Genomic DNA, 16,051 nt, shown 5'->3' with positions numbered 1-16,051 from the left:
TACCTGGCAATAGAACGCAAGAGTGCCGGTCAGGCATGCATCATGCTGCCAAACCTTCACACTGATCTCAGTGTCATGAGAAAAGCTGGATGAATATAGGACTTTATCCTTTCATTTGTTAAACCAAACCAGTTTATCAGGTTTAGACAGGTTTTTCTTCCTGGTGGTTTTTTTTTCTACGCAGTGTTATACAATCTTTGGTTTGGACAGCGAAAAGTACTTGAGCTCCCTAATGCACACAAGTGATCTAGTGTGGCTGGCCTCAAAGCGTAAGCCTTGTGTGCAAACAGCATCCTGGGACCATCAGGTTATTGTGTTGTGATTGGCTGTCAATGAAATATCAATACTCATACATGGTGTCAGTGGGACTCTTTACAGCCGTTTGTGTGGGAGTAGAAGTAGTGACTAACAATCTGCACCGTTACTTGCAGCAGCAAACACTTCACATTTCACTCGTGAATTCACGGCTTGATATAAGATTGGTACATTGGTAGTGAATTGTTTTAGATTGGCTTTCGTCTTATTGGTTTGTTTGTTTTTACGAAACATAGTGTATCGTGATATGTATCGCATCGCGACCCAAGTATCGTGATACACATCGTATCATGATAAAGTGGTATCGTTACACCCCTACAAATTAGGTTGCAGATTTCTAGGCCAGCTTGCTTATAATCAAAAAGTATCACCATGACAACTGTGAAGTTGTACGGTACACGTAGGTCAATGAACAGGTCCGAATTTTTTTTTCTTTTCAGACAACTTGCAGCACGTTTTGAATGTCTTATATACACTTTTATGCATTCAACAGTTTAATATTTAGTACTACAAGCACAAAGGAGGGAAGAAAGAAGTGAGAACCAATGGTATCAACTGTCAACTACATGTACTGTACATGTACTTCATTTAGTTTGAGACGTACCAAAGTTTGGGGCTGTGGGAAAAATGTGGATTTTATTCCACAAACATACGTTCACTTATTTCCATAAAATAATCAACAATCCCTGGGAAATATTGTATTACTATTTCTGAAGTGTTGGTGATTTCAGTTTTAACAAATGGTACTATGTCTCTGGGTGGGCCGCCTTTTGACCAAATGATTAATGTTCTACCTGCATAATATTCTATGGTAACACATAAGTAATGTCGAAATCATCAAACACCTTCACGGATGTGGAGCATCACTGCTTATAATCGCTGAATGATTATTTTGCTCTAAATATACTGTTATACATGCATTAATATTAAATCCCACAATGACTTTTTCGCAGCACTGAAGGATCTTCATTACGATCCACAACATACTCATCAAACAAATAGCATCTTCGAAGAGCAAGTCCTTTGGTAATGGACCACGTTAATGGTCTGTGCAGCTGCATAAGTGTGAATACTACATATGCCTGATGAACGCCGGACGGGCAGAGGAACAGGGGCAGTAGCACTTCTCAAATATTGAGAGCTCATGAATTAAATTACTCCTTCATAAGATGTAAAAACAGCAGGTCAAAACATAAAAAGGCCATCTCCAAAACAATCGGAGAATGACTCAACTTCTTGCATCAATAAAAGTTATTTACAAAATGTAATTTTGTAAATATTATTGTGGCCAGTTGTACTGGAAAAAGGAAGATGTATCCATTCCACATGTACGTGTACATGTATACATGAGCCAGTTTAAACAAAGAGTATGTGAGAGTGTTGTCATTCACAAACAAATGCCTTCCACACAGCTTTATTTTTGGAGAAAACAAAAACCTCATTTTGATTCAGTTAAAAGGAACTGATGAGAAAAATTCTTTTAGTGTTGAGGCAGCTTTCAGAATTTTAATATACCATAGTTTTTCCTGACCAATTTCAGAAAATGTGTGATTTAATTTTTTAAATAAAAATTCCATTTAGTGTAGATTTTGGAAACGACTTCAAATCTACTTTCATTTTCGCACTAACAAGCATTCATTTTTTGTTTTGTGTCCTTCAATGAATGAATATGCATAATGTTTTATTTAAGAGGTTACAAATACAGTCAAGCCTGCCCAGAAAGACCCTCAAGGGATACAGAAAAAGTGGTCTTTATAGACACGTGGTCTCTCTACACAGGTACATGTTGTGGTACATGTTCATAAAAGTAATGTCAAGTCAATCCTGCCTTATTTAGTGACTGTTGTTTTCTTACTTCTGACCCACTTAAAGTGATTCTGTTTTTGTTATTTTCTTATTACAAGAATTCTTTTTATTCATGTAGGCGTAATACTTGTTTATATTTTGTATGTTTAAGACTTATTTTTATTTTCTCCCACTAAATGGTGTAATCGTAAGCAAGATGGGGAACGGTGGCCGGAATGCTGCTACATGTATTACTAATTAATTCATTTACACATTTTCTGAAATATGCCAAGAAAACCTATACTTGAGTGTTGACTTTCCATGCCCATCCTGAGGAAAGCTAAATAGCTTGTGGTTGAGTGCTTTAATTTGTTGTTGTTAGAACTGCCTTGGCAAGATGGCCACGAATCTATAACCACAGCACCCTAATTATGAAATAGTGCAGTTCAACAACCTCAGTTAATGAGCTCCTGCCTGGAATTCTGTGCCAAAACATGCGCATTGGTTTGGACGCTATTTCAGTATTACCTATTGGGGCAATATTTTTTCAATACCAAACAATACCTACTGATGATCCATGAATACCCAAAAAACAGCAAAATCATTATGGAAAGGCAAGACTATAATACTTCTGCAAATACGCCTGGAATATTCACAGAGCTCTTTTCAAATAAGAAAAACCACCATACCATCATATTTCAATCCATTCTTTGTGGTACAAATCATGTCTGCATTGTTACTTATAGTTCAGAGATATGACATAATTGCCCAGCTTAACTTGGTAACATGAAAATTTAAAGCAGCTGCAAATCCACCAGCTACAAGCCTTTGAACTTTTATTATTGCTGCTGTCACTGCATTTGCAGTTTTGGTGTACATGTGGGTAATACTATCTGATTGGAAGTTGAAAACAATGTTTTTACAAGGCTGTGCTCTTTCATACCCATTTTAAAGTTTCCTTTGTTGGAACACTGCCTCATTCTTGCCTCAAAAATTGCAAATTCAGTCTTTATTTTATAACATGAACAATATTTGGTTGAATATAAACTGACTGACAAATGATAATACTTTTTTCAGTTTAGAGGATTTTGTGAAGTTGACGTCAACCTTCACACGGGCCTGTATTTATTGGCATTCCCAGTGAAAGTGGGCTTATCACCACTGCTCTTAGATGAAAGAATACCATATGTAAAAGAATACTGCGATATTAGTCAGTATCACAATATTTTTATCACGAAGAAATGCATAACCGCCCACTCACTGGGAAGACTAGAGAGAATAAAAGTGTGCCTGCAAGTGCCATGCTAACCGATATTTGGATGCCCTCCCTCAATGACAAAATAATTTTTACTTACTCCGAACGGTCACAGTCACTGAATGTTGTATCTCCCCAAGGTCACTCATAGCGTAACATGTGTACTCTGCTGTCTCTTGCACATTCTTCAGAGGAAGAACACTTTTACCAAGGGGAAGATCATCATCAGAACTACTCAGATCCTCATCTCCTTTCATCCACTTGATGACAGGCATGGGGGAACCATTAGCAGCACATGTTAGATTTACATTACCACCCGGGACAACTTCTTGACTTTCTGGAAAGATGGTGAAACGTGGTGCAACTCGTCTCACTGAAAATTTGAAAATACCGCAATGATGGCAAACGATTAATACTTACAGTTCCTCATCAACATGTACAGTGTACATGTAATGTAAGCCCTCAAGTTTCTCCGACTTCTCAACTCTTTCTACTGGTTTGTGTGTTTCTGTATTTACTGGTGTTTGTGATGACCTATAGCTTTTATCACAATGGTTCTTAGCACACAGCCTATTGCAGGCACAACTGATCATCAAGGGTACCAACCAAAGCTAAAAACTAACAAAATCTTATCAAGGTGTGCTTCTAAAAGAAAAAGACGATGTACAGCTGTATGGAAAACGATGATGAATCAATAACTTCAACAATATCTATTCCCTGATATCTTGGTTTTTATCATACTAAAATCTTTCCACTCTATGCCTTCACATACAACGTACACATGTACATTTTTCAATCCAAGTTTAAAGCACTTGAAACAGTCTCCCATATGTTTCTCAGCGCAATCTTTAATTGTATCCATATTGTCATTGATGAGTTCTCTATTCAACTTCAACTTACCTCTAACATACAACGGAACTGCCTTGGAAAAGCGGGTGCCTGCAGAATTCCTTGCAGCACACTGATATTTCCCATGATCAGAAAAGTCAGACACACTTATCGACAATCCAGCTAATTCAAATGAAAAGAATGTTTCATTAATGAAAAATATGTATGCTATAATTGTGTCTTACATGTACAGAAACTACACAATGTTCCGAAGCATCGGCTAACACTTCGAGCTCAATTTAATAACAGCCATGTGGATAAGAGAAAGATCACCCTTAATATTTTTATCCTAAGATACTTAAGAAGTTACTTTGGGCAAAGATCCAAAGTATTTTCCCTGTTCCGACGTGCTCGGGCGTGTTCCTCTCGTTCTGCAAGGGGATAATAATTTCAATAGGCCCTTTCTCACAGGAAAGAACTCCAGCTTAGGCGAGTGCCAAGGGAATGACTGGAGCTCATTAGAAGTTCCATTGTGTGCATCCTTAGCCCTAACACTCCTCAATCCTCCAACAGGTGAAGGATTGAGGAGGGTTAGGGTTAGTGATGTCAATAACCCGTTCCTCCCAATCCCCCTCCCCCGATTTGGCCAAATTCATCTGATTTTGTCTTTGTTTTTGTCAGATTTTGCTGCTTTTGTCATGATTTGTACAGTGCAGGCAAAGTAATCAACTAGTCTTATTAGGCCGAAATCACAAATGTTATCTCACAGTACCTTACTTTCAAATTGCATGGTCTACAATGTCTAACAATTAAATGCATGCAAATTTTATTCTATTGTGTTGAATGTTTCAGGAGTAGTGAACAAATAGTGTCAATTTCTTTTTATCAATCAACAAGCTATGCTCATTTTACAAGCGTGGGGAAGAGCATGTAGTTCTTTTTCGGCCATATGAAGTAGTTTGTTCCTTTATGCTTTAGATCACGTGCATGTACGGAGTATGACGAATAATTGCTGTGTTGAACAACAAATTAGATGTCTATGAATACACACACCTAACTATGCCTTGTAAAGATCGCAGCACGCAGCCTGCTCACACCGGCCTGGCCACACAAAGCATGGAGTGCATTGTTGTAACTTTTTCAATATACTGCTCGACTAACTGAGAACAATGATTTCAATATTGACAACAAAAAAGTTATTTTAGTGACAATTATGACACATGTGAAATATGCAAACTAAAAAAACACTGTGATTCAGTTTTCACAGAGTGCAAATAACGTTTACCTAAGAAATCCACAACTGTAGAACCTGCTCCAACTGCCATTAAATGGAAGAACTCTGTCATTCCCTGTCATGTGAGTTGTTCATGCTTTCAAAAGGTCAACAACCACCTGATAACTGCCTTTCAAATTTTGGTTTGCTGGTTTTGAAACACTCCAATTTCTCCCACCACTAGTTAGGAAGGCATCCAGCGTGACCGTTTAGGCTATTATTATGCAATTTCAGGCATGATCCTGCATTCTAAATGGGGCTCGTGGGAATGCAGGAATAAGAAGAACAATGGGCCTGTTCCTTCCGCACACTCATCGCAACAGGAAAAATAGTTTTGATCTTTGCCCTTTATTACCTACAGCATGGTATTTACATGTATGTGCAAACCTTGCTCTGGCCACTGGTCATATTAATACTGTACCTTGTAAAGTTCAGCAAAATAAGTCTAAAATTAATCAAAATCATTTCAAAAAGCAATTACGAACATTCATAGATATCTCATATGTTTTCGTCTTCATAGTGCATGTGCACTTTCTCGAAGTTACTGTGCAAAATTTTGCCCTTCATGCATAGGCCAATCATAGTCAATTTGGTACATGTATCGCATGTGTACTAATTGTTGCACAAAACATTACCTGACAGCATTTTAATTAAACACATACATGCCAGTATGTACTGGTAAATGTACCTGGAGCACATGCAGTATATTTGTACAGAACACATGCTTATTAGCAGTTTGTGTACCCAGTACATGTACATATTTATCTATCAAACAAAATTCTGAGTCATGCATTTGTCCAGTATGCATGTATGTGACATTCAATTTCACCATCAGATGGCTTTATGTATGCTTTAACTGCAGTGTGTCATACATCTTCCATGGCGTAACTCGTAAATAAAATGCACTGCTCAGCAATGCAATGCACACTGGAAAGAAATCTTTCACCCATTAATTAACCCTAAGCCTCCCCCATCCTCAATCAGACAATTTTAGAGAACTTTGGAGGATTGAGGATGAATGGCAAAAATGCATGGCTTATTGCAAAGGATGCCATGCGTGAAGGTCATGGTTAGATCTTGCGTTGATTTTGCTTAGTCATGCATGAATTCAGCCTGAAATATTTTTTAATTGACCTTACTGCCCAAGAATGCCATTCACACTGCCTCAACATAAGGACAGGAATGGCCAGCGAATTTTGAAGGATTGAAGCAGTAGGCACACCTCATAGTAACATTTCCAACAATTTTTGGAAGATTTCAGAGGATTGAGTGAGAAACCAATTTTTCAACCCCAGATTGGAAGATTTGGAATTGAGGAGGGTCCCCAGAAAAAAAGGGCCTAGGGGGCTGAAATGCACCTTTGTGTCCCAGTTAACCTTATTTTCAACTTTTGCTTCACCATTTCAAATGGCATTTTACTACCTTTTTTATTTTCATGCTAATGAATATTTTCTTATTCACAGGCAAAAATGTGATGTCATCCCAGGAAGCAAGCCTCTGTGTTATATTGGCTTGTACACAACTGCATTTCTGTAGATTTCGCTTGAATAAATTTTCTCTTCCTTGCTGGTTCACTGATGTTTACATGTATGTGAATAGCTATTGGTGGTGTGGACAGCAGAGGGCGAATATCAGATTTCACTTTGGAAAGGCGTGTGGGTCTGGTAAAAAATTATTAGTGAGGGATACACTGTTTTCTTTAAAACTTAGGGTTGTTATTTTATTAAACATTTTTGGACTGAAAACCATGGTTTTAATTATGATTTTCTCAAATTGAGAATTTATAGAAATGTCAAAATCTGAAGGGGTGAAATTTTCATGTTACAATGGGGAGCAGGTAATGATTTTTAGACGGAGGGTGGGCAGTTTGTGGGCCGGCTGTTTGGTTACAAAACACACTTTTTATTAGTTTCCTAGTGGGACTTTGGTCTAGGGGAATTTTGGGGGGCGGGGGAATCAAACAAAAGATTTCATTTGTTCACTACGGTCCTTGCACTTTTGGCACTCCGCTTGTGTTCAGGCGGTACAAGAGCCATCACACAGAATTTCTACGTTGGGTACGGGAACCACAAATGCCCATTGTTCGTCTCTCTTGCAGCACCAGACACAAATGGCTCAATTCGATGAGGGAAAACCGCAGCACTGTTCTACTGTACACGCATATCTTACGGAAGCACCTTTCAAAATTGAATGGACTGGCTGATTGACAAGTTGCCGTCAGAAAAGCTTGCGCTAAATAGACAGTCAACAATAGATGTGTGCTCAGCCAGTGCACCAAAATGCTAGTCTTAACCAAAATGTCGTAACATCCAAGCTCGTATAACACATTTTTTGCCTTATAGGAATGTGCACAATTCAGTCGAGACCGGCAAATATGCTCCTCTAAACCAGAGTCTTGTCTTACCCGAGCTCGTATTAATGAGAGTCGCTGTATAAAGAAAAATGGTCTGTTCCACACTACAATGTGAAGATACCCAGTCCGGACACGAAAAGACTGTGCGTGGATTGGCTGCCATGTGGTACAGTGCCATGCACGTACATGTACCATTGCCACGGTCTTACCAAAAATTGTCCTCGTAAACCACAACAAAGCATATCAAAATAACCATCGATATAAATACATTTTAGAAGAAACTACAGAGAGAGGAAGGCCAAGTTTTGTTACAAGTTAGTTGTAGCTTACTTCGATAGTTTTGAAGGCGAGACTATTTGAAAGGTTAGGACAAGTACCCTGCTGCCACCCACGCCATCACCGCTGTGTACAATCCGAAGCTGTATTCTGGCTCCTAACCAACCTACTCTTACTATTAATTTGTCAGCGGTAAGGTTGGAACCAGTATTGTGCATGCCGCACGCAAGTGATGACTCCACAGAGCTAGCTGTACATGTACTCTAGAAACTTGTGCATGTGTACGACGTGTGTACTATGTCGCGTTGTGGAAGTTCCGTTCGATTTCGTTGCATTTTGCCGATATTCTGGTAACTTTTTGTCAATGTTTTTAAGAACTCTTTTTTCAAATCTCTGATTGCAATGTTTCTTAAACTTAGTATTAGCATTTCCCAGCAAAATAGAAGTGTATCAATTGCGTATCGAGGATTTTCAGCGTATCGGCCCAATGTGCTTTTGAACGCCTGGCTAGAACACTGATTTATGGTTTTGTGTCTTTCAGAGTTGTTACAATATGAAAACCGAAGATGTTATAGTGACATGACGTAATGGGAAAATTGGCACAAAACACTCCCTGGATATGCGTCAGCCAGCTGGCGATCCTTGCCAATTGTTTATGGCTGCCACGTTTGTGTCTAAGTTCGAGCAAGGGAGGATCGTTTTGGGAAGTTCCAGGGTTGTCTGATTTAAATCAAAGCATTTTTGTTAATGATTTAAATCAACATATTTTATTGGGGGGAAGGCAAAAATCTGGATTTGCAAGATTTCTATGTTCAATTCTGTCCATTTATTTTGATTTAAGTCAGCTTTTTGGATTCAGTAAGTATATTTGATGCGAAGGATTTATAGTCATGATTTAATTTAATAACTTCATGTTAAGTTGCCCACTTCAAAGTTTAACCATAGAGAAAGGACACAGAGGGAGTTTGAACTCAGGTGCTTCAAAGTGTTCGATGAGTATTGCCAACCCGTCAGACAAACAATAGTAAACATTCAAAAAATGCCTGATTACTGCCTGCAGCATAGCCTCACAAGTGGGACCAGTAATATCCTAGCAATATTTTGTGTGTTTTGTTGCAATTAACTACAGGTTATTACCACGACCAGGAAATAGAGAGCAAAAAGTCTCTAACATTAGATCTACTTTGCCATCATGAATTAACTTTTTCCTTTGATACGCAGTTCCATTAGCCATGCACTATTTGTAATTTTATTTCATAAGTTTTCAAAGTCTTTGTACCGGTGTGGATTTGGCTAAGACTGGCCAACAACATGTTGACCATCACTGGACAGTTAGTTCAAAACAAACAAAATACACGACTTCATCACAAGGAGTGCTCAAGAGATCTCACGAAATACCTTTTTGTATAAATGCCGCAATAAAATTATTCAAATAAAACACAAGATCTTATAAACAACTTGGCTATTCATTCTCAAAGTAACTCCAGAACAAAGCCATCAATAAGGGCAATGACCACACACGAACGCAAGGGGCACACAGCCTAATACAAGCATGCGCAAGCATTAAATTTGATATTGTTTTAAGATCACACCAAGCACCATCCATGGCATAAATATTCAACTTCCACAGCATTTTAAGGATGCAAATTACAAGAGAAAAATTGCGGCAATGATCATACATGTAGGTACAAAAGGGGGGTTATGGTTGTGAAACAGGTGGTGCGTAGCAAGCATTCACTGCGCTCTGGCCATGGACGTACTGGACATGCCAGGAAGCGGTAATTGGCCAGATGTTGGGCACTTCAAACTCCTTTCGTGTTCTTTCTCCATGGTTTGACATGATAAAGAATCAGTGTACATCAACCCTTTACATCTCTACAAGTATATGTGTATTTTGAGATTAATTAACCCTAACCTCCTCAATCCTTCACCTGTTGGAGGACTGAGGAGTGTTAGGGTTAAAAGCCTTAGTCATTATAGTGTTACAGCCAAAACCACTAAATTCATGCCCTTAATAAAGTGATGTTTAATGTAGCTCAAGTCACTGCTCTGTGGAGCTGAATCACGAACAAAACGAGACTGCCTTTTGCACATAGAGCAAGGTCCCAGTACCAGCATTTTGTACCTACAGTGCACACATGTAGCATTCAAAATAAATGCATGTACCTGTTCATGGCATGTTTCTCACTCATTAGTCATTTGATGTATCTATAAGTACCCTATTAACAAATTCTTGTGAACTCTACTTTTGTCAAAACTTACAGTTCGGTTTAAACCTGGTATGCACGTTTTCCTTGGTATAATGTGCACATACATGTACTTGACTCTGAACGAAGTGTCTTCTCGGAGGGTTCATGTACTGGTAGGCATAACACCACATGGATTTCACCAAGGCTAAGACATGGTAATTTAATCAATTTCTTGATTTTAATTTCTTAATTTTGTCACAAAATAAATAAAAGAAAACTATTACACATGCAGGTAATTTGCTTGCTTTTATATAGACATTTGAGCCAACTAGTCTCGCATTTTTATAAAAAAAAACAAAAAATCTGCTTTAAATAAAAAAATCCCTTTTTTTTAATTAAAAAAATCAACAACCCTGTTGGGAATACCACTTGTTATGATGTTTTGTTACGGTGCAAGTATTATTTCTGTACCTATCTCAGTAAACATTGTGTAATGCGTGTTCTCTTGCTGTGTATAAATAAAATGAACCACTTGTGTCTGGAAAAAACAACAAACTTCTGCATGTTCAGACGCTGAAACTTTAGATTTCAACTGCTGTGGATGGTATATGTGACAGGAACATTCTCGTGTCGTGATTACAGTGTGATACACTTCTGTAAATTTCAAGTGGTTGACTCAATTCCTTGTTAAAAACAGTTTTATTTGGTAATTTGTGCTTCTTTGTGATTGTAGCGCAGCAAATCGGTGCAAAGGATTGAATGACTTCATAAATTTCCATTCCTCTTTCATATAAATCCATCAAATCCAACCAACAATACACACCATAACGACGACGCTAGCCCAGCTTATATCGCCATGCTGTGTGATCAGTTGAAGTGATCCCTCAATCTGCTGGGATCATTATTGACAAAAGCAACCCTAAAGTAATGTCACTATAAAGAGAGTTCACTAGTGACATCGGATTGATAATGTTGATAGATTTTTTTATAGAGTTTAAACCTCTGTATTTTAATCTTTTCTGTCGAACTTTTACAACACATAACTGTGACAAAAAAATACTGACTAGGGAGGACAGCCCATTTATTGATGGGGTGAACAATTTTTTTCATCCATTCGTGGGTTGGTATGAGTGTGGATGGTAATTAATTTAACTTTTTTCCCAATGATATTATGATTTGCACCACGTCTAATAACATTCTGAATTTGTGAAACAAGGTTTTTGTGTGAGTGGAAATCTTCAGCATTGGTGGCTTCTGGTACCTCCCTATTTCATAATGGAACTTGCTGCCATGTAAATGTAACTGTTCCTTGCTGCAGCATTACAGTTGCTGTACCTACCTAAACATATTGCACTTTGATTTTAAGCGGCAATCTTTTGCCCTAAATTTACTATTAGTGAAATTTTATCAAAAACCCCAATATTCTGATTCCAAATTCTCAATTTTACTGACCCGCTACATAGTTCCGATAATATTTGATAATAATATTTTGGTTCGGTTTTCCAATTTTTTTCTGAAGTGCAAATTGAGCTCTTACAGAATGCACCCAAAAATACAAAAATAATTTTCTGACTAACTTCTGATGAGGCACGTGTATGTAGCTAAGATAATAATAATTCATTAGAATTAATCAACAACAAAGAATTTCTTTAATGTTTATCTGAGATTTTGCTAGTGAGCAACGTTAGGGAACACTTAGCTGAATTCTTGCCCAATTTCCGGATGCCACTCTTTTTGAAAAATTTCCATGACACTAGAATTGTTCACAAAGGTCCAATAGCATATTTTATGAAGGTTACAGTGCCTGCATTTAACCAAATGAATTTGAAATTTGTTGAACAAGAGGTTTGGCAATACATGTACTGTAGGCCTAAAAGGCAATTCAAGCAAAAGTCAAAGTGTGCCGCATAGTCCTGTTTTTGTATTAGTATTTATTTCAAACCTAGACTAGCTCACTATTTTTTGACAAGTTTGTGTTAAATGCAGGAAGAAGGTTTTTTTCTCTGTGTCCTTCCTCAAACGGAACAAACTTTTTTCATTGTGTGTTACAATCTACATAGCTGTAGGTTATTTTCAGGCAGCCTAAATGTGCATGTAGATTGATTGCACTACACATTTTGATAGTGTTTCTTGCCATGTTAAAAGAGGCTAAATACCGAGTACCAACTAAAAATGTTGATAATGTTTTGTTTCCAACCAGCCCTGAAATCAAATAAATCTTAATTTTTGGGCTGTACATGAAATTGGCATTTTTTACTTTTTTAAATATACACGAAAAGAACACTCTTACCAATGAATGGATAAAGTCCAAGTTATACTTCATTTACAAAGGAAGGAAAGGTGATCAAATCAACACAGAATTGTGTAGCAAAAATGGAAGCTTGATAAATCGAAGATGCCTTGAAAGACACGTCCATTACGTTACAGCGCTGAGAAAAGAAGGATGATCACAGCGGCGAAGCCGCGCTACATTGTGGGAGGTCAGGGTGCACCACGGGTGATCAAATCTTTTCAGTGAATAAATAATACGCACATGGGAAATTTGCATATGTAGTGACTGTTTGGGTAGGTGGATTGCCATAGACTTGTAACGTTTGGTAAAACTGCACAGAAAATTCAGGATCCAAGCGAGATATTAGCAGTGTTTGTTATAGTGATGTTCCACTGTAGTCTATAAGATTCAACTTAAAAGGTAACATGCAAATGTAAGTAATTTTTTAAGTGAATCATCGGAGCCAAGACTATTATTCCCACATTCATACAACACACACACACTGAACAAGTACATTAAAAAGCATCCATTATTCAAACTGTTGTAACCTTTTTCATGGCAGAAGATTTATACTGCAATGTCCACATGATGGAAACTGCATTTTTTCCGAAAAACTTTCCACAAGAGTACAAAACACTCTTTTCCTCTAACCCTCCCATCTCCCAAAAGAATACACAAGAAAATTATGGCAAAGGGGTCATTTTGTCATTCAAATTTGTATGCTCAAGTTTTCTGTGCATGACAAAATAATGTGAACCAGAAGCCAGGGATACATGTACTGCCTTTCCTGAGCACAAAACAAATGAATTGGAGTGTGTACACAGAAAGATCTTTGTGGTTGTTCTTACAAAGCTACATTATGCAAGTTTATGCTTTAGATCACGTGCATGTACGGAGTATGACGAATAATTGCTGTGTTGAACAACAAATTAGATGTCTATGAATACACACACCTAACTATGCCTTGTAAAGATCGCAGCACGCAGCCTGCTCACACCGGCCTGGCCACACAAAGCATGGAGTGCATTGTTGTAACTTTTTCAATATACTGCTCGACTAACTGAGAACAATGATTTCAATATTGACAACAAAAAAGTTATTTTAGTGACAATTATGACACATGTGAAATATGCAAACTAAAAAAACACTGTGATTCAGTTTTCACAGAGTGCAAATAACGTTTACCTAAGAAATCCACAACTGTAGAACCTGCTCCAACTGCCATTAAATGGAAGAACTCTGTCATTCCCTGTCATGTGAGTTGTTCATGCTTTCAAAAGGTCAACAACCACCTGATAACTGCCTTTCAAATTTTGGTTTGCTGGTTTTGAAACACTCCAATTTCTCCCACCACTAGTTAGGAAGGCATCCAGCGTGACCGTTTAGGCTATTATTATGCAATTTCAGGCATGATCCTGCATTCTAAATGGGGCTCGTGGGAATGCAGGAATAAGAAGAACAATGGGCCTGTTCCTTCCGCACACTCATCGCAACAGGAAAAATAGTTTTGATCTTTGCCCTTTATTACCTACAGCATGGTATTTACATGTATGTGCAAACCTTGCTCTGGCCACTGGTCATATTAATACTGTACCTTGTAAAGTTCAGCAAAATAAGTCTAAAATTAATCAAAATCATTTCAAAAAGCAATTACGAACATTCATAGATATCTCATATGTTTTCGTCTTCAGAGTGCATGTGCACTTTCTCGAAGTTACTGTGCAAAATTTTGCCCTTCATGCATAGGCCAATCATAGTCAATTTGGTACATGTATCGTATGTGTACTAATTGTTGCACAAAACATTACCTGACAGCATTTTAATTAAACACATACATGCCAGTATGTACTGGTAAATGTACCTGGAGCACATGCAGTATATTTGTACAGAACACATGCTTATTAGCAGTTTGTGTACCCAGTACATGTACATATTCATCTATCAAACAAAATTCTGAGTCATGCATTTGTCCAGTATGCATGTATGTGACATTCAATTTCACCATCAGATGGCTTTATGTATGCTTTAACTGCAGTGTGTCATACATCTTCCATGGCGTAACTCGTAAATAAAATGCACTGCTCAGCAATGCAATGCACACTGGAAAGAAATCTTTCACCCATTAATTAACCCTAAGCCTCCCCCATCCTCAATCAGACAATTTTAGAGAACTTTGGAGGATTGAGGATGAATGGCAAAAATGCATGGCTTATTGCAAAGGATGCCATGCGTGAAGGTCATGGTTAGATCTTGCGTTGATTTTGCTTAGTCATGCATGAATTCAGCCTGAAATATTTTTTAATTGACCTTACTGCCCAAGAATGCCATTCACACTGCCTCAACATAAGGACAGGAATGGCCAGCGAATTTTGAAGGATTGAAGCAGTAGGCACACCTCATAGTAACATTTCCAACAATTTTTGGAAGATTTCAGAGGATTGAGTGAGAAACCAATTTTTCAACCCCAGATTGGAAGATTTGGAATTGAGGAGGGTCCCCAGAAAAAAAGGGCCTAGGGGGCTGAAATGCACCTTTGTGTCCCAGTTAACCTTATTTTCAACTTTTGCTTCACCATTTCAAATGGCATTTTACTACCTTTTTTATTTTCATGCTAATGAATATTTTCTTATTCACAGGCAAAAATGTGATGTCATCCCAGGAAGCAAGCCTCTGTGTTATATTGGCTTGTACACAACTGCATTTCTGTAGATTTCGCTTGAATAAATTTTCTCTTCCTTGCTGGTTCACTGATGTTTACATGTATGTGAATAGCTATTGGTGGTGTGGACAGCAGAGGGCGAATATCAGATTTCACTTTGGAAAGGCGTGTGGGTCTGGTAAAAAATTATTAGTGAGGGATACACTGTTTTCTTTAAAACTTAGGGTTGTTATTTTATTAAACATTTTTGGACTGAAAACCATGGTTTTAATTATGATTTTCTCAAATTGAGAATTTATAGAAATGTCAAAATCTGAAGGGGTGAAATTTTCATGTTACAATGGGGAGCAGGTAATGATTTTTAGACGGAGGGTGGGCAGTTTGTGGGCCGGCTGTTTGGTTACAAAACACACTTTTTATTAGTTTCCTAGTGGGACTTTGGTCTAGGGGAATTTTGGGGGCGGGGGAATCAAACAAAAGATTTCATTTGTTCACTACGGTCCTTGCACTTTTGGCACTCCGCTTGTGTTCAGGCGGTACAAGAGCCATCACACAGAATTTCTACGTTGGGTACGGGAACCACAAATGCCCATTGTTCGTCTCTCTTGCAGCACCAGACACAAATGGCTCAATTCGGTGAGGGAAAACCGCAGCACTGTTCTACTGTACACGCATATCTTACGGAAGCACCTTTCAAAATTGAATGGACTGGCTGATTGACAAGTTGCCGTCAAAAAAGCTTGCGCTAAATAGACAGTCAACAATAGATGTGTGCTCAGCCAGTGCACCAAAATGCTAGTCTTAACCAAAATGTCGTAACATCCAAGCTCGTATAACACATTTTTT

General features: G+C 38.0%; 1 protein-coding gene across 1 annotated transcript in view; it reads right to left on the bottom strand.

Annotated features, from left to right (window-relative positions):
* LOC110980159 (receptor-type tyrosine-protein phosphatase F-like) overlaps positions 1–16,051 on the bottom strand; it is a 213,498-nt gene that overhangs the window by 168,384 nt on the left and 29,063 nt on the right. The window contains exons 5-6 of the mRNA XM_022236540.2: positions 4,256–4,366; positions 3,456–3,728 (exon numbers count right to left, since the gene is read on the bottom strand). Coding sequence (XP_022092232.1) covers positions 3,456–3,728; positions 4,256–4,366 — 384 coding nt within the window. The remainder of the gene's footprint in view (positions 1–3,455; positions 3,729–4,255; positions 4,367–16,051) is intronic.

This window comes from Acanthaster planci, linkage group LG12, assembly GCF_054643075.1.
Source record: "Acanthaster planci isolate LZ-2023a linkage group LG12, COTS_SCS, whole genome shotgun sequence".
NCBI classification, from domain to species: Eukaryota; Metazoa; Echinodermata; class Asteroidea; order Valvatida; family Acanthasteridae; genus Acanthaster; species Acanthaster planci.
This window is presented reverse-complemented; position numbering and strand designations above follow the sequence as displayed.